Here is a 23,259-nt window from a genome sequence, read left to right as displayed (position 1 = left end):
GATGAAGTGAAGAAATAGTTGAGAAAAATAGTTGAAGCTATATTGCTCCACGAAGGTACAGTCAGCCGCAATAAAAATGGAACACCTAAATCCTGAAATACTCGTTGTCCTAAATGGCATTGTGTGTGTTGCCTAACTATACGGCGACAGCAGAAGCTTTTTATTTTAAGATTTGCTACCCAAATTCACTCACCCCTGTAGAGTTAGGCAACACATGTAACACCATGAAGCGAAACTAGTACGAGTTCAGGATCTAGTTTTCTACTTTTATTGCGGGTGACTGTACATAGAGTGTGTGAAGGTAGAGTTACAAACATTCTCTCCGGCATAATGCTCATGTGATCAGCACCACGATCTTCTTGCCTAGGTTGATTGATTTGTTTTATTTGACTTCACTTTTGTGCCACTGTTGCGAAGATGGGGATGAGTGATGAAATTAATGAATGGACACTCCCTGATCGCGTGGTGGTAGCGTCGTCGCCTTGTAATCAAGGGGTCCCTGGTTCGATTCCCGGTGGGGGCACATAGTGGTTCGGATCCCACTTTAAATTGTAGTCCCGATTATCCTTTCTGTGAATAAAGTGGACTTAAAACAGTCTCAAAAACAAACGCCCATTCCCATGCCGGGATTCGATCAAGGGACCCCCTGACGTCGTAGCCCGATGTGCTAACCACTGCGCCACGGGGAGCGGCTCTTCATGTGTAGAGATATCCAGAATAATTCTTCGCTTAAATCGCCCATTCCAAGAAAAGAAGCTGGCTATAGAATAGACAATCATGATGAAATAACTGACGAATCAAAAACAATGACACTCCTATGCCTTTCCCGGCTTTCGAAGGTAGAACACCTGGTTCCCTCGCATATGTATATGAGGCGTACTTAATACTATATAACCACATTATGCCATAGTGTAATTCACTGGAGGCTAAGTCCGGAGAGTTAGGAGCATGGACGTCCGGAGGATTTTCTCCAGGGAGGGACAAACAAGGTAATTTTTTCCAGGGGGAGGGCAAATGAGGCATATGTTTCCCCATAATAGTGATGCCCCCTCAAAAAACACTATTTCAGTCTGAAATTATCATGTTCCTTCAACGTATTTGTAATAATTAATATAATTTACTGTGGCTGCAATGAAATTATGTGTCAAATATACTTTCAGGTGGACTTTCATTTTCCAGGGAGGGTCGCGGCCCCCCTTGCCCCCCCCTCCGGACGTCCATTGTTAGGAGGAAGAAGGATAACTTCCAACAATGTGGACAGGCATTGTCATGTTGCAAGCAAAGGTTTGTGGAAGCTAGTCATTTTCGCTTTCGTCTTATTGGTGAATTCTGCCTTTAACACAGCATGTTTTTGATTGATTGATTGAGTTGATGTTTCAAGTCCGCTTTATGCACAGTAAGACTAATCGGGACTACAGTTTAAAGTGGGATCCGAACGATTATGTGACTCCACAGGGTATCGAACCATGGACCCCTTAATTACAAGAGGACGACGCTACCACTGCGCCATCGAGGAGGTCTTTAACACTGGAATTTCGCTTCTTGTGCTGCCGGGCTTCCTCCGTTAACACAAGGATTTGGCTTGTTGTGCTACGGGGCTTCCTCGGTTAGCACAGGGAATTCCATTTCCTGTGTTACGGGGATTCCGCCGTTAACGCAAGGATTTCGCTTTCTGTGTTACGGGGTTTTCGGGGTTAATGCAGGGGTTTCAAGCGGAACAAGCATGCGAAGTTTTCTCTTCATGGGCATATTACAATATTTTATTGCAAAATTCTGCTTGTATATTAATATGCCTTGTGCCACGAAAGTGTACGTTAGTTGAATAATACTTACCCAAAACTTTTGGAAAATATATGCTTTTATTCCAAGTGGAAAATTACATTTCATTCTAGAAAATGCTTAGCAAAACATCCAAATTCTCACTACGTATGTATTCTAGAAGTCTGTCTGCTTGGTTCCTACCGATGTTATCACAACCTCTCAATATTATCTTGCTAATGCTGTTGTCCGCGGTAAGGAGCGACAGGACATGGACCTCAGAAATGGCGTCGCAGAACGCCAAGTCCAGGATATGAAGCTCTGACCAGCAAGATTCGTTCAGCACCCTGTCCAGCACGGAGGAGGTGAAATTCGCAGGCTTGGCTGTCACGTGGGTGAGCTTCGTGGACGCCAGAAGGTACTCCCAGTGCGACGGCGATATCAGTCCGAATCTCGACACTATGGACACATGCTGAAGGTTGCTGAGTACCTTTAGCTTCAGGGGGATGTCATCGACGCCAGTTCTGACGTAAGTGCAGTCCCGGATATCCAAGGTTTGCAAGTGCGGGCACCAGGCTATCACGAACTCTATGTCCACACCGTTCACCGATTCAAGAGTTAGTCGCGTTAAGGCTTGTCTGTGGGCATAGAGGTAGGAAGATACACCTTTGGCGAACAGGTGAGATAGGTTGAGGTTCTCGTACGGCAAGATCAAAGACACTACGTCCAGCTGCATCAGCTTCTGCACGTTCACCAGGGAGAGGTACTCCTTCACCGGCATGTAGTCCTCAACGTGCAACCGGACACTCACTGCTTCGGGGCACAGACTCAAGGCCAGTTCGCTAGCCTCTTGATAGTCGATTCCAGGGGAGATGTCCTCACACTCGGGGCAGGAGTTGTGGTTCCACTTGGCAAAGTCGATGTTCCTGAGGGAATACTTCTGCACGGCCTCGGGCTTCTTCCTCCACTGGTCTATGTGAAGTTCGTACAGCGCGATGACCAGTTTGTCGTGGCGAAGGACTTGCAGTCGTGGGAACTGCTTCAGTATTGTCTTCACGTCTTCCACGGTCAAGCTGCTGCTGGGTAGGTAGACTTCTGAGAGGCCTTCGATCGTTGACTGCATGCCCAATCTCTCTTGCTGGTCTGCGCATACTCTGCAAGAGAAATGTGCCTTCAACAACAACAATAATGATGACAAAGAACTACACTCTGTCCCTGCAATCTCAGGAGCAAGGGAACGAAAACAAGTTTCTGCGCACGTAGTGACGCGAGACGGTTCCGCCAATGAACACGTGGAAGTAAACGGGATTGTTTGAAGAGGGCGAAGCGACTGCAGTTATAGTTTAAGTCATGCTTCGAACGCGACTTTATTTCAAAGAAAGTTCCGAAACATCATTCTTCCCCTGACAACCACATGCCAAGTCCACGTGGAGTAAAAGAGATGTTGCCAATTCAGTTTCTATGGAGATTTCATAACGCGAGATCGCGATCTTCGCTAGCTTGAGGTTGTGCTATGTTTTGTATACAATGTGGAGACCTTGGGAGTGTGACGTCGTCGGAGTTCGTGTTGGATGTCAACACTGCAGGTAAAAGTGACAACAGCACTTCTCAGAAAAGCAGGTGCTGGCGTTCGAATCAGGACTTTAACTATATGAGCTTTCGCAGCAGCGTGTACTGATGCGCTCCGCCCACTCGCTCTGTTTCTTGCGTGAACTTTAGTGTTGCCCACGAGACGAGACTTTGGCCTGTCTCGTCTCGTGGAAATGCTGTCTCGTCTCGAAAATATTCATTTGTCTCATGACACACGGTCAATCTCGTCTCGTCTCGAATTTTTAAAAGCCTGTCCCGTCTCGTCCCGTGGACAACACTAATGAACTTGCTCCAAAGTTTCCAGGGATAGAGTATAAATGAATATTTATTCAATAAAGTTAAATTTCTAGCTAATGTACTGTAAAATATATTATGTTTATATCACTACAGTGGCGGCCTCAGGCTTTCTGGTGTGATTGGTTGAAAATTGTTGGGCGCTTTGGCACGTATGACCATACCTTTATCTAAAACCCTTTCCTTAAAATTAAATAGAGGTGGAAAGAGTCCTGCACAGAACAAGCACAACACGTTTAAAGAAGATAAGGGTAGACTAAACACATCTCCAGAAACAGTGCAAAAGACCCGCTCTTTTCAAAAAGCTAAAAATATTTTCTGAAACACTGTCATCGTCTTCCAGCGTTGGGAAGGTAATGACAGTGTTTCAGCAAATATTTTTAGCATTTTGAAAACATGCGAGATGAATATGCCGAATACTTAAAATAGCATTACATACACGACACAGCGCAGAACCCAGCCCTTGCAACAAATGACCATGAGTCAGACGACTATGTCCAATTCGAAGTCGAATTAAAATGACGAGTAGAGGAACGCCATGCACCAATGGGAGGCTTGATAGCGCGAAGCTTGATCCCCGTCACCTCGTCCAACTCTTCCTGCCACATGTGTGTAAGAGAGTCATTGGGTGACTGTTAAACGTGGACGATAGTGTATTGCATTGAACCACTTTCGCTCGTACGAGTTTCCCACGCTCGAGCGTTTACAATAAAATATCATTCTAATGTGACAAAAATAGTAGACACGTGTAAAATATCCGTCCTGGCAGCATCAGCCCACAATCGTCAGTTTCATTTTCATATACACTCGCCTTAATTAGTACTCCGGCAGTTTTTTCTTTATACAGCATATTTGCAAAAGATAAGATTCAATCTACAGGGAGAGTCAAAAGTCCCTGACCACCCCTTATAAATGAAAGGGAGTGTAGATTGCAGCAATTGGTTATAATAGTAATATGTTAGGCCTACGGGGAAACTTTTTGGTGCATGTTATGACAACGTCCGTCATCTTGGATCCAACTTCATTTCCCACATCCCGAATCTTTTCTGCATACGCGATTGACTTCACATAACCCCACAGGTAAAAATCGAATCTGGTGATCGGAGCACTTGGATCAACGGATACTGGATGACTGTGCACAAATCACACCTGAGATATTGCTCCGTGTCCACAGAGCATGGGAGAACCGTCTCAACATGTGCATAGCACAAGAAGGACAACATATTGAACACATTGTGTAACTTTAATATGCCCATCACTTACTTATCATTAAAGTTTTCATAAATCTGACTTCACCACTGAATTCCTCGTGAAATTCTAGCACAAAACCATACTCCATATGCCCCCCTTCCCATTCAAAGAAATGAAGTTGGATCCAAGATGGCGGACGTTGTCATGACATGCACCAAAAAGTTTCCCCCTAGACCTAACATATTACTACCATGACTAATTTCTGCAATCTACGCTCCCTTTCATTTTATAAGGGGTGGTCAGGGACTTTTGACTCACCCTGTACAGGTGTATCAATTTACGCTGTATAAAACACACCTTATTACTAACTTCGTTGACCCTTTACCCCTGTATTGGTAAGATAGACTGAACTACATTTAACATGTAGATGATGACTCTATATACATAAGTTTAATTTCTCTGCGTCTGTGACCTTACGATCCATATCTCAGGGTCCACTACCACAGACAAATGACAGTCGTACGTGCACTACTAGGCTACGAGTGTATACCGCTCGTTTTGCCTGTTCAAGCCTTATTCGCTCGGGCTCTCAATTCCATACGTTATCTAGCGTCGTCCGTGCGAACTATTTCGCGCTCGAGCGAATTGCTCTCTCTTCAGCACTCTAGTGGACGATGTCTTTAAAGAAAAACATATTTTATTTGCAAACTTAAAATTTCATTTTACAATCATCATATGTAAAGCATTTGGAATACAACTTACATTATATGTCACTTATTTCATTGAACCTTGGATATTACTACTGTATTACACACTTGTTAAATGCCTCTGAAAATGTATGCCAAAAAAAGGCCTCTAGCGAGAGTAGTAAGATGATGACCGACCACTTATAAAGGAAGTGAAGAAGGGAAATATTAAACAAAACCTTTTACATATGTATTTGGTCTTGAGTTTTAAAAATTATGTAATGTCATTTTCGTATAATTATTCTTCTCTGAATGCAGATAACTCCAGTCTTACCGCAGGAGAGAATCGTTGGAAAATTCCATCCCCTCGTCCATCCCGTTGTGTTCCAGAAAGCAGCCCCTCCTGCGACCCACGATTTCCTTCATATGTAGAATCTCGACCCTGTACAGCAGGGGCAGAATGTCTCTTGCGAAGTCGAAATCTCCTGCGAAATTTCCCGCAATGCATAATTTTCTCACGTTCTGCAAAACACAAGAATAAAGTTATTTACATTTCAGGTAATAAGTAATATGATTTTTTTATGATTGGAAGAATTTGCGGGTTGTATAATGTTTCATAATAATTTTGGAACTATGTACATAATAGGAAAGGTAGAAATGCGTATTCAAATCAAACTATGATACATGACAGCAGAAATTTACAAACAAATCAAAGTATAGCTGACAGCTTTGCTTCATACTTTCAATCTGTTTATGCTGAATATTCTAGCACATACAGAATTTCTGATGAAGTTGAATTAAAGGTATCTAGTTCACTCACTAACGGGATCGCCGACAAGGAATATTGGTATGCAGTAAAAAAAATAATATTGCGCCGAAGAGCTTCACAAACCATTATGTTTTATTTATAATTTAATAATGAAGACACAATGTTTCCCCAAGATTTGGAAATTAATTAAAGTCTGCCCAATCTTAAAATCAGGTGAAAGTACAAGAATTGAAAATTATAAACCAATTGCTGTAATATGTGTACCTGCCAAAGTGTTGGAGCAAATTTTATATACAAGAATATTCAAACATGTTAAAAACTACATAAGCAATTGCCAACATTGGTTTCTCCAGGTAGATCTGCTACACCCAATTTAATAAATTTTGTTCAAGATGTATATAATGCATGCTATTGTAGATCTGCTGTACACACAATCTATATTGACTGTGCAAAAGCTTTTGATAAAATCAACCATGTTATTCTTCTGCATAAACTATCAATCAGGCTTTGGTTTGACAAATAATATGTTGAATTTACTGAAATCATATCTTCAAGGTAGGAGACAATATGGAACTTACAAAGAGTCAAAATCATGTGAACATACTGTAAACTCCGGTGTCCCACAAGGATCTAATCTAGAACTTCTCTTATTTATTTTGTATGTAAACGATCTATCAACTTGTGTTAAGAACTCACAAATTCCCTTGTATGCTCATGATATTATATTGTACAAAGTAATTAATGGTCTAGACGATACAATAGATCTCGAAGAAGATATAGAGGAACTATATGAATGGAGCTGCTTAAATGATCTCACATTTAATACAAATAAATGCTACTTTATGCAATTAACGAATAAAATAAATAATTTGAGGTGTACATATTCAATTTGTGCTAAATTACTTCCAGACGTGAATCTAATCAAAGATCTCGGCGTTTTCATTGATTCTACTTTGACCTTCAAAGAACACATATTATGCTACTATATGGTAAATAAGGCCTACAGATCATTAGGTTTTGTTATAAGGAATTCTATAGATTTTAAGATTATACGTTGTATTACAACTCTATATAACAGCATAATAAGAAGTAGACTGGAATACGCATCCGTTATTTGGTCTCCCAGCGAAGTTCCCTCCCTCCCTAATTCCTTTCACTCAGAATAACTCCAGCAACAATCCTCCCCATCCCCTTCGCTCAACTGCAAGAAAGAAAAAAACTGCGAGTGTTGTCGGTCGTTCCTTTGAACGACTCCCTCAGTGAGCAAGCTCCAGTGAACTGCCTCGCAAAAGGAGCTGCATCGTTCCTTTGAACGACTCCTCGCGGTGAGCGAGCTCCGGTTAGTGATGGGTCGTTCGTGAACGAACCGTTCCTTCTGAACTACTCCCTCTTGGGAAGTGTGAAGTACTCGCTCCTTCGGAGTGAACGAGTAGTTCCTCGTTCCAGCTTTGCGTGTATTGTTACTGCTGTGTATGTTCTCTGCTTTTCTTGTGGGAAGTCTAGTAGTAAGCGCAGTTCCCTCTCTCCTAATCCTTTTTACTCAAGCTAACTCCAGTAAGTCCTCCCCCACCCCCTTCACTTCAGCTGCACGAAACCAACATCGGGAGGAGTTGGTCGTTCGTTCCTTTGAATGGCTGCTTGAGTGAGCGAGCTCCGGTGAAGTGCTTACCGAAAAGGAACTGCAATGACCCATGGTAGTTCCTCAGATTTCGTGAGCTTTGCTTGTAGTTGCCAACGCTCCCAGTCGATGTTTACTACACATACAGTACTTTTCGCAGTCAAGTCGCCTGTGGAGCAGCGGCTAGCGCGGCGAGCAGTGAGAGCCTGCAAAACGCCTTGTAACTTCCCTACAAGAATTCGTAATGACGTAAGACTAATTATACAAATTAACAGAAAAGTCTTCTGATGATTGAACTGCACCTTGTACAAAAACGATGTTTATAAAAATGTATTACACCACTACTAGGTGAGGTGAATGTACCCTTGAAAAGTAAGTATCCACAAACCGTAACTCATTAGCTCCGTCTAGTTCGCTCCACTTTTTGGCACTAGGTGTAGTGGAGGTGTATCACAGTGTCAGGCTGGTGTAAGGAAATTGTATTCAGGTTGACGCTGTACACAAGAATAGTAGTGTTCCAAGTCCATTAGATTCAACACATGCCCTTTTGCCTCATTCAACGTGCACTTTATTGGTTCGCACGTACCACGTGACCATACACCACACTGTACACCTCTCCAGAGCGTAGTGTAAACGTTGCAGACACTAAATACACCAAATCAACGAAGTAGACTACTCGGTCCACTACTAAATCAACGAAGTAGACTACTCGGTCCACTACTAAATCAACGAAGTAGACTACTCGGTGTACTACTAAATCAACGAAGTAGACTACTCGGTGTACTACTAATCAACGAAGTAGACTACTTGGTCTACTACTAAACGAAGTAGACTACTCGGTCCACTACTAAATCAACGAAGTAGACTACTCGGTCTACTACTAAATCAACGAAGTAGACTACTCGGTGTACTACTAAATCAACGAAGTAGACTACTCGGTGTACTACTAAATCAACGAAGTAGACTACTCGGTCTACTACTAAATCAACGAAGTAGACTACTCGGTGTACTACTAAATAAACGAAGTAGACTACTCGGTGTACTACTAAATCAACGAAGTAGACTACTTGGTCTACTACTAAATCAACGAAGTAGACTACTCGGTCCACTACTAAATCAACGAAGTAGACTACTCGGTCTACTACTACATCAACGAAGTAGACTACTCGGTGTACTACTAAATCAACGAAGTAGACTACTCGGTGTACTACTAAATCAACGAAGTAGACTACTCGGTGTACTACTAAATCAACGAAGTAGACTACTCGGTGTACTACTAAATCAACGAAGTAGACTACTCGGTCCACTACTAAATCAACGAAGTAGACTACTCGGTCTACTACTACATCAACGAAGTAGACTACTTGGTGTACTACTAAATCAACGAAGTAGACTACTCGGTGTACTACTAAATCAACGAAGTAGACTACTCGGTGCACTACTAAATCAACGAAGTAGACTACTCGGTATACTACTAAATCAACGAAGTAGACTACTCGGTGTACTACTAAATCAACGAAGTAGACTACTTGGTGTACTGCTAAATAAACGAAGTAGACCACTCGGTGTACTACTAAATCAACGAAGTAGACTACTTGGTGTACTGCTAAATAAACGAAGTAGACCACTCGGTGTACTACATACTTTGCAACCAACTAGACTGAAAAGAGTCATAACTGTTGGACGCTGTACAAGAAACACACTTTCCCAACATGGTCAAATTGACTTATCAATTTGTATTTGCTCTGTAGTGAGTAGTCTGTGGAGAATGCTCTCGAGAAAATATTGTCGTGTACATCGCGTCGTGGTCGGTCGCGTTGGACACTAATAAAGTGTTAATTTAGTGTTAGCATGTGTTGTTACTCTTTTCACAACCAACATCTGAAATATCTGCGCTGAGGTTCAACAGTTATTTCCGGCAAATTACTTTGTAACTAACTAGACACGTGATTACAAAGAGAGTCAAAACGTGCAGCGAACTAGATAGGGTTTTTACCTTGCACCTTCTCTGGACGAAACTCAGCAGTTGAGAATCCATGTAAACCATGGTTCTTCTGATGTTAGGTGTGAGGTAGATGTCCCACTCCTTGTGCCACTTGTCCACCCGTCTGCCCATCTTCAGCAGGAGAGCCCTGTCCATCAGGTCAGACGCCACATCACCAGCTGAAAAACAAACATATGCACGCACCATGTGAATGTCTTCTTTATGGTTTTAATTGGATTCCAAGATGCTCTCTCTCTTGATTTCTATGAAATGTATCACTTTTTACCATTTCAAATTTCAGTTATATTTTGTTTGAGTTCAATGTGTGGCTGTTCAGCTAGCTAACCTGTATATGTCGATCATACAGGATGGCGGTCGGATCTTTAATCGAGCAGCGCTCCTGGGCGATGGCGTATTTAGAGGAGGGTCGAGGGGGTCCGGGACTATCCGAAAAACTGAACCAAGTCCAAAATTAAATTAGCAAAAATACTTACTTGTTTACCGCTCTACAATATTGACGTTCATTTATTTCCGCAGAACTTATAGGCTCTGGTCTTTGTAATATTACGTTTTATTGTGGTATGAGTATGTATTGGTTTAATGGTGATTGATTTGCTTTACTTTACTTCGCCTTTTGTGCCACTTTTGACTAATTTGCGAAGATGGGGATGAGTGATGACATGACGAAATTAATGAATGGACATTCACAAACATCCATGCCCAGGCCGGAATTCGAACCCGGGACCCCTTAATATATATGTAAGAAGTAATTGGTGAAATGGAATTTTATCTATATTTATGTTGATATAAAGAAGGTTATTAGAGCCTTTTTGGATATTAATTATTATGTACATAATAAAACATTAAATATTCATCCCACAATAAAATCTATTAAGGGTTAGATTGTGATATTACAGCTTTGTATTAATTAATAATTAATTAATTAATAAGTGCCTGCGACAACTTATGGAACCACTACTAATAATAATAGGCTACACATAAAAATAATGGAGAGTACTTTATAACAACTGGATCTAAGAACCTTTCTGTAATTCAATGAATGATGAATTTTGGAAAGAATGCTTTTACATTACTTTCTTTGATAGGACAGCGTTTTATACACATTTTATTGGTATTAACTAGATATAAGGTATAAGTTAGATAATGAATACATGCCGTTATAGCTCCTATTCCTATATCGTCGTTTTAGCTGTTCACTTATAATAACTCTTATTATTAATTATCTCATTTCAATAATAGAGTTGATGTTTTAAGTTGACTTTATACACAGTAAGGCTAATTGGGACTGGATCTATAGTTTAAAGTGGGATCCGAACCACAGTGCAATGTGCCTCTGCCGGGTATCGAACCCGGGACCCCTTGATTGCAAGACGACGACGATACCACTATGTCATCGAATGATAATAGTATTAATATATATATATCAATTTTATTAATCTATTAATTATATAGTTATTACGGAGAGAGAACGAGACTGTGAAACGTTGGTGCATATATATAGAACAAGTTAAAGTCGTTAAAAGTCCAAGTAATTCATCATGAATCAACCGCCACTGATCAGCTATTAAAATACATTCATAATTTCTCTACTTCATGCTCAACTTGGAAAGTTTCCAAAGGAAAACGTTTCTACTTACGTACATCGTCCAAAGGTCCTGCAACTTTCGGATCATCCCACGGAATAATTTTGCTGGCTTGGTTTAAAATTGGGACGAGGGCATCCAAGCACAGGACGTACAATCTAGGTGGCGACTTTTTAGCAGGCATCCTACAGAATACCCTAAGTTCCTGAAATAATGAAGAAAAATTAATGCATTGTGGAGATAGACTTCTTTCTCCATTACTTTTTCGGAATTGTTAGTCGAAGTTATATTCGAATTCCACTTCATGTGTTGTCCTAATTACTAAAGGTGATATCCAAGGACGAATTGACGTCACAAGGGGTGTCAAATTGTTCGGCGAACCTTTGGAAAATTGGCATAGTTCATCTCAAATTACAAAAAAAAAAAACACTTACTATTGTGATTTTGTTAGTCAATAGCAGATATAAATTTCAGTTAACGAGTATTTCATTAACCAAACTTAATTTGAAACTTTATGAATAATTTTTTTCCCTTAACTTTCAAACATTTTTAACAAAATGCGTAATAATTAGTAACAAAACAGAATAATTGTGCTTTCAGATTCACCTCCTAATATATTAACGGTTTTAACGAGTGAAAAAATTAAGAAACAAAACGGTTGTGCCGGGGGGGGGGGGCAAGGTGCCTAAATACAGTATATTTCCCTTTGTATATAGCCTAAGGTTTAGCATAGTGAGAGGCCAAAGTGGCGAAAAATGGGCCGGGCAACTCCCCCTAATCACCGCCACTGGCTGAGGGCATAATAATAAAATAAATTGTCAAAAATAATACTCAATTATTATTAGTTTACAATAAAAATAGTAATTGTTAATTGACGATTATTTGCATTATTATTCGCTATTATATCAATAGCCTGACCGCCCCTACAAGACTTTCTGGAGACGCCCATGCAAAGACGAGGCTCACGCGTAGTCAGGTGGTTGGTTCACCCTTTCTAGGTGGTGTAATCATCTTTTCTAATGCCCTTTTAAAGTAGTATTCTATTTTTTAATACGTAAACTAGTGAATGCAGAGTGTGAAGAAAATAGTCAAAGTCAATTTATATTCAGATAATGTAATCAGGATTGAACCTACGTTTTAAAATGGAATCAGAAGAAAGTGCCTCCACTGGGGGTCAAATCAGAGATCCCTTGGCAAAAAAATGTGAAGAATATCGCACCAAAATTGCAAAAACATTAGAAATCGCCTGGTGTCGATCATTGCTTCGCAGGTACAAAATGCACTGACCAAATAAATTTTATCTTTTTAGCTCTTCAGACCTATTTATTGTTGCTGCGGACTAAGGAATCCAGACGAATTGAAGGATATTTCATTGCCCATTTATCATAATGCCAGAGCACACCTGGTTGATTCATTTAGTTCGCCTATATTACGGATAGGTAGCACGACGAGCGCCTGGGCATACTCTGCACTCTTGCGGCAGAATTCGGAACTATTTGGAGAGAACGTGTGTGTATCAGCCAGAATTTATTTTCTTCGGCTTCAATATTTCTTACCTATGGAACAGACATAACAGAAAAATCATCCGGTTTTAACAAAATGCTATCAGGCTAGCGCCCTTGCTCTGTCCATTGTTAAATAGACTATGAAAATCTTCCGCCATGGTTTTATTAGTTATAGGTAGATTATTTTTCTAGCCGTAGGTCGTCATTGAACGGTAAATAAAAATTTGGTCGTTTTATCAATGTTACTTTGTTCAATAGCTCTTTTTGTGAATGGGTTTTCTTAGGCAAGACGATAATTTAGTTTACTGACTGGTAATCTATAGTGTACACATTTACATACCCCCCAAAAAACTACGTATCCGAGAGCCTCCCCGACGGCGGATTGGTAGCGTCGTCGCCTTGTAATCAAGGAATTCCGGGTTCGATACCCGGTGGAGGCACATATTGGTTCGGATCCCACTTTAAACTGTAGGTCCAGTCCCGATTAGCCTTACTGTGGATAAAGTGGACTTAAAACAGCAAATCAACCAACCAACCTACGTATCCGAAATGAAATCAGAAGTACGCCTCTGAGTGAACATCCTCCCAAAAGTAAAAAGCTTAATTCGCACACGGGTCAGATCATTTAAGAATATCTTCAATGCAAATGATATGCTTTTTTGTTTTCTCAGTGTATGTGATGCGGAATATTATTACTAAGCATTTAATTTGCGGAAAATTACCAATAATAATAATAATAGTGCTTAAGAGTCTGACTTTTGTGTATCTGTAGCATGCATCTGTCTTAAATGATGATGACATGCACAAATGATTATCAATATCATCTCTTTAACTTATGGGTAAAGTAGATCCATCCACAAATGCTGTTTGTAACACCAGAAGTAATGTCCTTAGACGTCCATATTATCACCATAATGGGAGCTAATATTGGGTAAGGATATCGACTCCCTCCGTGGAAGTTAGGCAACACTCTACACTAGAAACGTCATATTTTTCGACATTTTTCGGCGGTTTTCGACCCTTCTGCTTTTTGATGAACGGTATCAGATTGCTGGGACACACAACATACTCAATATAACGAACCTGTGGCCTCGAAAGCAAAGTCTGCTTTGCACAAAAACCTCCAAATCGCCAATATTTTTTGTATTTCCGGCTATTTCCGGTTAGTGCCAAAAGAAAATACTCTCTGAGCGCAAGAAAAAAGTGGTTATCTAGCCTGGTGGAAATGGAATAATTAAGGCCCCTTTAGTTTCGAAATTTTCTCCTTCGTTCATATCACATAGCCTATAACAGTATATGCCCTAATAATAAATGAGAAATTGATGTGATGAGATGAAACCACAAACGCACATGGGCAGGGCAAAACACAGCCTTGTTTTCACACAAAAACTCAATTTCCAAAGTGTAAGAGAGACTGACATTTCAGTGACTTCCGGAAATGTTACTCGTTACCTCCCCCGGCCCCTTTCTCTTGTTACCTAATATTGTCTGGAGTTTAAATGGTGGTATTAGCAAACATTTTTTTTTTTTGGAATTAGGAGACAGAGAGGGAAGGAATGGAAACGTTCTCGCAATCTACAAGCTCCCCATAGTGACTCCCCCGCACTCAAATATGCATTTTTAATGGTATATAGGCGCTTATTATGTGTGATTGCCTTCTCAGAAAATAGTCTTAGGATTCGGAAAAATATGCATTGATCTACCTTAATAATAAAGGGTAAGTCAAAAGTCAGGAACCATAGTGTTATTCACTTCAGCTTGTGTGCTGAATAGGCCTCCCAGATGGCGCAGTGGTAGCGTTCCCGGGAGCCCTTGTAATCAAGAGGTCCCGGGTTCGATTCCCGGTGGAGGCACATAGTGGTTCGGATTCCACTTTGAACTGTAGGTCCAGTCCCGATTAGCCGTACTGTGAATAAAGTGGACTTAAAACAACAAAGCAATCCAATCAATTGTATGCTGAATATGTGGACCCTCTTCAGCAACTCCTCATTGGTTGCCGTCCTGGGTCTACCAGTGCCCTTGAAGCGTTGGAGCAACTTCACGACTGCATTATGGGTGATTGGGTGTCTATCGGGGTGTAGACGGTTGAATTCTGTAGCAACACCTCTTGCACTGCGACTGCCAGCCAGCAGTACCACTTCAACACGCTCGTCTTTGTTCAGCACTATCTCAGCACCTGAGCATCACATTAGTACTATGGTTCCTGACTTTTGACTCACCCTGTGCTATTGAATAATAGAAGTTCCCCTTTCGATCGTGTCCGTGTGTATCCCCTCTCGTCAACACAAAGCCACGTCTTGTACACCTATTTCTTGATGGCTGACATTAGGTTAGCGAACGCGACCTCTTTCGTGGGAAGACGGGTGCGTTAACCCTTCGAGTACCAAGGTAAAAATGTTACGTAAAGTACCAAGACTGGGTCATTTTGACCCAGGCACTATTTTTTAAAAAAAAAACATTTAGTTGGATGCAGTGAGTTATAATTGGGATGTACAATAAACAGGAAAATGTGCCTGATTGTATCATGTATTAGAATACATATTATATACATATAATACAATAATATGTATTGTCTATATGAAAGTAAATAAGCACATACCAATTTAGTGTGGGCACAAGAGATGCAATTTTTAATGTACTCTATTAATAGCAGTTTCCATTCAAACAATACTTGAAATATAATAACTCAAAGTTAAAAAATATAAACATACAAATAAGATGTCTCTTTAGAAGAAACTGACATCACATATTCCTTTCTGATTACAGTTGCCAGTCCTTGCAGAGCGATTCGCTGATATAGTTTGTTTTGCATACAAACTTATTTATTGGTATTTTATATGCCAACTTTAGTGAAATGATATGCAAAAGTAAAAACGCATTTTGAATGAGGAATGCCTATAATATTATGCCACTACAGCTCTTTAAAATAGTGAAATTCCTAAAGAAATTGTCATCTGGGTCAAATTGGCCCAGTCTTGGTACCGGAAGGGTTATGGGTTGACTTTCGGACTCGCCACCGAAGTCCTCGGGTTCGAGTACGAGCCGGACGTGGGTGTTCTTTGTAAGTGGCCCTTTATCAATTTCATCCAATCTTCACGCGTCGCGGTTAGCCAAGAGTAGCAACAAAGCGACGTATAGTAACGAACTACGTGACAAAACAATCATTTTCGTGGGGTTAGCGAATACATTTAGGACAGGCATTTAGGATACATCATGAGGTTAGCGACCAAGAAAACACCGGTCATGATAGTGGTTGAAGCGTCCACTTTCTCATTTGTCACGAATCAGACAAGAATAACATCGTCACAGGTTAGGAACACTCACCGGCAATAAAAAGGGAACACATATATTCTGAAATACTCGCTTCCTAACAAGGCGTATGTGTGTTGCTTAAATTTACGTCGGTGGTATAAGTTGCCTTTGAGAATTTTCTATTAAAATCAACTTATCGCCTTGGAGTTAGGCAACACACATAATGCCGTGCTGGGAAGCTAGTATTTTAGGATATAGATAGGTGTTCCATTTTTATTGCAGGTGACTGTACAAAGAAATTATACAACAGGGTATCAAACAGGAAAATATTTTCTTGTTATTTAAGTCCACTTCATGCACAGATAAAGGATACAATTGGACTTGATCTACACTTTAAAGTGGGATCCGAGCCATTATGGGCTTCCACCTGGTATCGATCCCGGGACCCCTTCATTACAAGGCGATGATGTTACCATTACGACACTGGACATCCTCAGAGGTGCATATAACGCCGTGGATGGTGGGGTATGACCTTGATCTCGGCCTCTTTGAAGCCTTTACCCCCCCCCCTCCCCAAGGTTGTTCCCAGGTACTCATTGATTTGAGGTGGGTGAGCCCCAGACAGTGATGTTCCGTAGACTATAAGTTTACGTCTACATGCGTTGTCTACACGTAATCTATGCGTAGATTACATTGAGTTGTACTTTTCATAGACTACGTAGACAATCTAAAGTGCGTTAAAATTAATTTTCAAGGGTTTCATGAAAGGAAAGTGACATTTTCAACTATATTAGTTCCTAACGAAATAAAAAGAATCCTATTTACAACAAATTTATCTTCTCTTCTATTATCAACTATGGAAGAAGATAAATAGTATGCAAAAAGCAACAACAGATGGCAGTCGTGAGGCAAGAGTGGTCTTTTCCCCATAAAACACTAGAATATTTCCTATATTAGGTTTCTTCCTAGGTGAGAAATTGTTCGAATTTGGAAGAAAGAGTATGAAAATTTCTTCTTACACATCAGCAACTGATACATAGTATAATTTTCTTCTAATTCCACGGCGCCCTTTGCTAAGTTATCACCTTTCGCCATGTTGTTTACATAGATTACGTAATCTACGTGTATAAATTAGTCTACGTGTAGAATGTAGACTATCGTTGTTTACGCGTAGACGCACAACACTGATCCCAGAGCAGCTTTATACGGGGACAAGGTCCGAAAAATTTCGACCGTAGTCAGACGTCCTACCAAATAGACTACCGCGTGTCTAGAGGACGCTATAATTTTATCAAACTGTTGTAAATGCTACAACCTCTGGTTAGATTTGAGTTTTGTTTAGGTCAACATCATGCACAGATGGTCTAGTTGCCTCCACCGGGTATCGAATCTGGAACCCCTTTATCACAAGACGCCCACGTTATACACGACGCCATCGGTTAGGCCCTTGGGATAGGTTAGGTTGTGACCTGTATGTATACATGTTCGCTAACGCCCACGCACTCTTTGGATGGAGCATTTCGAAATGACCTATAAAATCCATGTGATTCATTTATTGAATATGAAACAGTAAACGTGCATATTTCTCAGAAAATGAAAAATGAAACTGGCAATCAAAATCCACTGGCACTCAGTTATAATCAACAACAAACAATAGAGGTACATATCAACAATTAGAGCAACATATTGTTGTGAAGAAAAACTTACGTGCAGCCAGCGCTACCAGCTGAAGCCAACTGCACAATCAATACAGCATCTCCGTACGTCAGTGTTGCCAGGTTATCAGTAGAAATTGTCGGTCACGTGATCTGAAATTATCGTATTGGATGTTATTGTTAGTTGGCTTAATGCTATGTGTTTCTACCATTAGGCTAATCGACATGGGTAAACTGAACGGAAGAATTGACGACCAAAGGAAATTGATAAAAAATTCTGAAAATTTTTCCAGAATGAGAAGGAAGGTAAGTTCGAACTATGTATTGTGCAACCTTATAGTGATGAATTCAGTGGGTGCTCCGGGGGGGGGGGATCACCCACCCCCATCGAAAATCACCCACCCCATCTGGCAACCATGTTCACTGTCGCTTTCATTCATTTACTTTAAGTTAACGTAGAAGGTATTTTTTCTGGGTTTTTTTTCGTAGTAATAAGCACTGAATCAGTCCTCTTTATAATTAGAAGTCAAAATAATGAACGAATTTAAACTATCGTTCGTTTTCATAACTGCTAAATTAAGAAATACGATAGATCAGGATACGCTTCAAGTTTGTGTGAAGGTGCAAACTGAGGGGGAAGAGGAATCCACAGAAAGTTTCACTAATGACGTCATCGTAATTATCACAAGCATCGACATTTTCATTTCCAAAAACGAAATAAATGAAGTTTGGAATATAATCAATGTTGTACAATAGCATTTGGAGGGGGCCTCGTAGTAATGTATAGTAGCATACTTAGTTTCTTTTGTTTTTAGAATAAAAATTTCAATGCTCTTGAATTAGTATGCATTTCTGTCACCACATTTTACTTGTCAAATATCTGTGAAACTAAACAAAGCAAAAAAATGAGGTTTCCACTCAAGAAATTTGAATGAGCTTGAAATGACCTTAAAAATGGCCGCCTACTAACAATTGCAAGTCAATTAACTTTTATTTGAAACATTTCTTTCAAAACCGCTTCGTTTTTGTAAGATATTTCGAGCTGGAGTGCATTCAACTAGGTGATATTTTTTTATTGGCCGTGATCATGTGGCTTACGTTGTGGCAACACTGCTGCCTGCTGACGTCATACTTGTTGCACTTTACGGACTGGAAAGAAAATCATTTATGGGAGAGCAGTGAATGAACTTTGCCTCAAATTTATGAAAGGTTTCATTCGAGGAATTTTATTCTGTCTTCAGAATGTACGTAGAACGAGAGTCTCACGTACTGTTGACCAGTGAACATTTTAGCAGCAAATTGAATATTTTTCTAAAGGTTATTCTAGTAAATTCTAGTCCACACTTCAATTCAGTGGACGATTTAGCAGTTCCGGGTGCGAGTCTTGACCTACAGGGCCGTCGTCATAAGATTGACGGGGTGGGTTCCAGCCCACAGTGATTTGGCATTTGCCCACCAAAATAAGCTGCATACATTCAGGTAGAAGTGAGAAAAGATTAGGTAGAACTAAAATAATAGAATTATAATAAAGGCACTGAGAATAAAAGAACGAGATAGAGAGGAAGAAAGATAGGGGAGAAACAGTGTAAAAAGAGAAATATGGAAGAACAGTGGAAGAAATTGAAATAGGGTGAAATAAAGGAAGAAAGGGAAATAAAGAAACTAGAAGGAGAAGGGGGGAAATACATATGGAGAAAACAGTGTTAGAAACAAAAAGAGAGATGAAGGAATAGGGAGAAAGCGAAGAAATAGAGAAACAGTGGAAGTTAGAGAAATAGAAAGAGACGGTGGAAGTGAAATAGGGAGAAAGAAATAGAGGGAAACAGTGAAAGAAAGAGAGAGAAGTGGAGTGAAAAAAGATGAAAGAGAGATATGTGTGTAAAGATAACCGGGGCTTTATGGATCGAAAGTGCCTGCATCTGCCAGATGCCTTGCCGTCTGCAGTCACGCCCTATCTCGGCCCCGAGCCAAACTGAACGTACTGTTTTTATGTGTATATGTGTTTAGTTTGTGGTTTCTATTAATGTACATGAATTAGATGTCTTGCATTCTTGTTTTACTTTCATTGCGTATATACTTTATTGATGTGCATCTGTTAATGATCTCTTGAAGGAGAGAAAGAGAAAATGTATGTAATACTCACGCACAGAGAGAGTAAGGTCGTGTCCGAAAGGTGGAAGACCGTACTTGAAGCGAGCATACTTCGAGAATGGTTTCGCAATGAACTGAAGTTGTGAACTGAAAGTGAAAATCTTTCGAACTGCACTTCGACTGCAGCGCCAAGTACGATCAGTAGATATAACCGAGGACATATTGGTTTTCCACTTTTAAAACACTTGTTTTTCATCACAGAAATCACATAGCATTTGCAAATGTACTTATACATACATTTCCACACATTAGAAGAACTACAACAAACAACTAGCTGGCTTTCTACCTCCGCGATTTCAAACAAATGAACAACAAATCCGATTGTCACGTGACCGAGCCTGCAATCTTGGCGTGCTCTGCACTGTGGTCTTCATACCTCGTGAACTCGACGCTTTCGAACTGGGTGTCAGCGTAGGATCCGAGCACTTCGATGTTTCTCGGAATTTTGAGGGAGCGGCCTTTTCACCCCTCGCAGGTCATCAACCGGCAGGGTTGGGTATCGCCGTTGCGTCCAAACAATGTTTCCAGCTCGAGTAGTTTGTGACCAGATTGAAGAATGACCGCTTGTACGGCAGTAAATCGCATATATGCAAACAATTACAAGTGAAATGGTCTCGGATTACAGGACAACACACGCTAAAATAAGTATAATGGTGGCAGGATGCCTATGTAGATTATCATAGTAGTAGTAGAATTCGCACCAAATAACTATTCTACTATTGAAACAACCTAAAACACGGAACGCGTTAAAAATCTTCACAAACTGTGCGATTTCTTGAGTAGTACATTATTTCTCTTGATTTCGTGAAGACCGATTTTGAGAATCCTCCTTAGCAAACGATGCCTTCGCGATGGCGGGTTCGATACCGATGAAGGCACATTGTGGATTCGGATCCCACTTTAAACCGTAGATCAAGTCCCGATTAGTATTATTGTGCATAAAGTGGACTTAAATCCTGTCTCGGCTCTTTAACAAACCTTTCGAAGAATCAAAAATTTAAACAGGTAAATATTTTTTTGTCATTTTGAGGAAAATTATCATTTGGGCTATTTTTGGTCCGTATGAATCTGCCTCGTCCTCCTCCGTGGCCGTGTGGTCTAAGGAGTTTTGCTTTGGGCTCCGACTACTGGACGGCATGGGTTCGAGTCCCTCTGGGTTCTCGGCCTCAGGCACGTATCTAAAAATATGTTTCGGGGGGGGTTTCGAACCAAGGGACTCAGGAATAATAATAATAATAATAATAATTAAATTAAAATAATTATATTAAATCAAATTCATACTAATTAAAATACATAAATTAATATTATATTATTATACGAAACGGTAAAAAGACTGTATAAGAATAGAGATATAGCAGAGCATATTCATTACGTAGCTTACCTGTAGTTACGATCGGAATAATTTACATAAAAACAAATGCCGTGGCAATGAAATTAAATGTCAAATAAATGAATAATTGATAATTTATAGAATAACAAAAATGACGTTACATGTAGTTGGAGAAAAGAAATTTCCATTTAATATTATGTATATTATTTTGAGTAGTAGTGTACATAAATCTTCTTTGTAATGTCATTCAAAGCCGTATGATCCCAACATAATCTTTGCCTTCTAAAAAATTCAGAGGAAATTAATAGCCCTAGAATATGCAAAATATGCTAATATTTTCATTACTTAATTTTAGTACTTGATCAGTCTTTCGGTGGGTCCGCCCCCCCCCCTAAATACGTCCTTCCTGTCCTTCAAAGCTGTATGGTCCCAATATAATCCTTGTCGTCCAATAAGTTCAGAGGAAATTATCCAACAAATGCTAAATAGTATATTTTCATTATTTAATTTTCGTACTTAATAAATGTTTTGGGTGGGGAGGGGGTTCCAGACCCGCTAAATACGTCCTTCCTGTCCTTCAAAGCCGTATGATCCCAATGTAATCCTTGTCTTCCAATAAGTTCAGAGGAAAATATACAACAAAGGTTAAACGAATATATTTTTCATTATTTAATTTTCGTATTTGATATGTCTTTCGGGGAGGAGTCCGAACCTTCTCGACCCCCCCTAAATACGTCCTTGCTCGGCCTCTATACGGACTGATCCACGATCTTGAGGAAATTGGGGAGCTACAATTGAGTAACGTTAACGGGTCATAAAAATATCCTATAACGACGGGGGGATTCGACGTACTGACCCCACGTCACCCCATTACCGGTTGAATATCTCAACACCTCTGGGTAGGATTGTAGGAGGGATACTGACAGTCGGGAGATAGGCCAAAGGCCTTACGGGCTTACGGCCTCAAGGGCTGTCGAGCCACAAGGTTATTATTATTATTCTGAATGTGCCTTGCTCAATAAGTTTATATTATTGAATCAAGTGCAATACCCAACTCTTGCAATGAGTCACTGGAAAGACATACGTGTGGTTGTACATATATTTAAGCATCTAAAGAATAATTATATTCTTGTGGTAAGGAGTCGTTGTCATTTAACAAACTTTATTGATTTATTCTATCAGCATTATTGAAAATATTGTGCAATGCTGAACTTAACCACTTAACAAAGGCACATTGATTGCTTAATGAGGCATTTTTCTTGTGTTGCAGAATAGGTTTAGTTTCTAGAGTATTATAATGCTTTACACAGTCCGTTCGAAGAATTTTGAAAATATTGGATGTTTTATCAGAGGGACCACACCCGATAAAATATCTGTGGATGTTTTACATGTTTCATCGCATTTAAGATGGTAATTTTCCGGTTCAACATATCTGTTGCCACTCGGCTGAAGAACCTGATGACGTGGACAAAGTTCCGATTCATAGGTTGCAACACTTACAGGCAGGAATGACCTTGGCAGGAAGGAGCTCTGATTGGCACCCTGTTCACAGCTGACTCAAGAAGCCCCGCGACCGACAGAACTCGAAGTGCTCGGATCCTACCGTGACATAAACTTTAGGTGACGTCACATACGCCAAGACCATACTCCAAGTTTGTACCTTTCGGACAGAGCCAGAGATTATCCTTCGTTCTTTGTGTGTGCTTTCGATATTATCCTTAGTAAACTAGGTATATTTGAAGCCAAAACTAATTGCTTTTCTTTGCTGTTGTAACAAAAACTCCCCCTTCTGCTAATTTTTTGTTGGGGAGGGGGGGTTGTCAGGACAATATTGTTTGTGAGGGAAAATCCCCCTCAGGATTTCGCACACTG

The 23,259-nt window shown here is 40.1% G+C and overlaps 1 protein-coding gene across 1 annotated transcript; it reads right to left on the bottom strand.

The window, feature by feature from the left end:
- Positions 1-1,888: 1,888 nt before the first annotated feature.
- Positions 1,889-17,981, bottom strand: LOC145994036 (uncharacterized). The gene is made up of 5 exons (XM_083130118.1): positions 17,959-17,981; positions 11,549-11,699; positions 9,903-10,069; positions 5,854-6,041; positions 1,889-2,912 (listed from the first exon to the last, which is right to left on the bottom strand). The coding sequence occupies exons 2-5, from the start codon at positions 11,676-11,678 to the stop codon at positions 1,889-1,891; spliced, it is 1,509 nt and encodes a 502-aa protein (XP_082986244.1). The 5' UTR covers positions 11,679-11,699; positions 17,959-17,981.
- Positions 17,982-23,259: the final 5,278 nt, after the last annotated feature.

Source organism: Lepisma saccharinum, chromosome 10 (genome assembly GCF_977018435.1).
Source record: "Lepisma saccharinum chromosome 10, izLepSacc3.1, whole genome shotgun sequence".
Classification (NCBI taxonomy): Eukaryota; Metazoa; Arthropoda; class Insecta; order Zygentoma; family Lepismatidae; genus Lepisma; species Lepisma saccharinum.
The sequence above is the reverse complement of the archived record's forward strand: the minus strand, read 5'-3'. Positions and strand labels throughout refer to the sequence as shown.

What these genes read in the sequence shown, in the direction of transcription:
- LOC145994036 (XM_083130118.1), bottom strand. Translation starts at nt 11,678, where the DNA reads ATGCCTGCTAAAAAGTCGCCACCTAGATTGTACGTCCTGTGCTTGGAT. An exon ending in TCGTCCAGAGAAGGTGCAAG is followed by an intron (nt 6,042 to 9,902) that starts GTAAAAACCCTA and finishes TGTGTTTTGCAG; the next exon opens with AACGTGAGAAAATTATGCAT. An exon ending in TCCAACGATTCTCTCCTGCG is followed by an intron (nt 2,913 to 5,853) that starts GTAAGACTGGAG and finishes TTTCTCTTGCAG; the next exon opens with AGTATGCGCAGACCAGCAAG.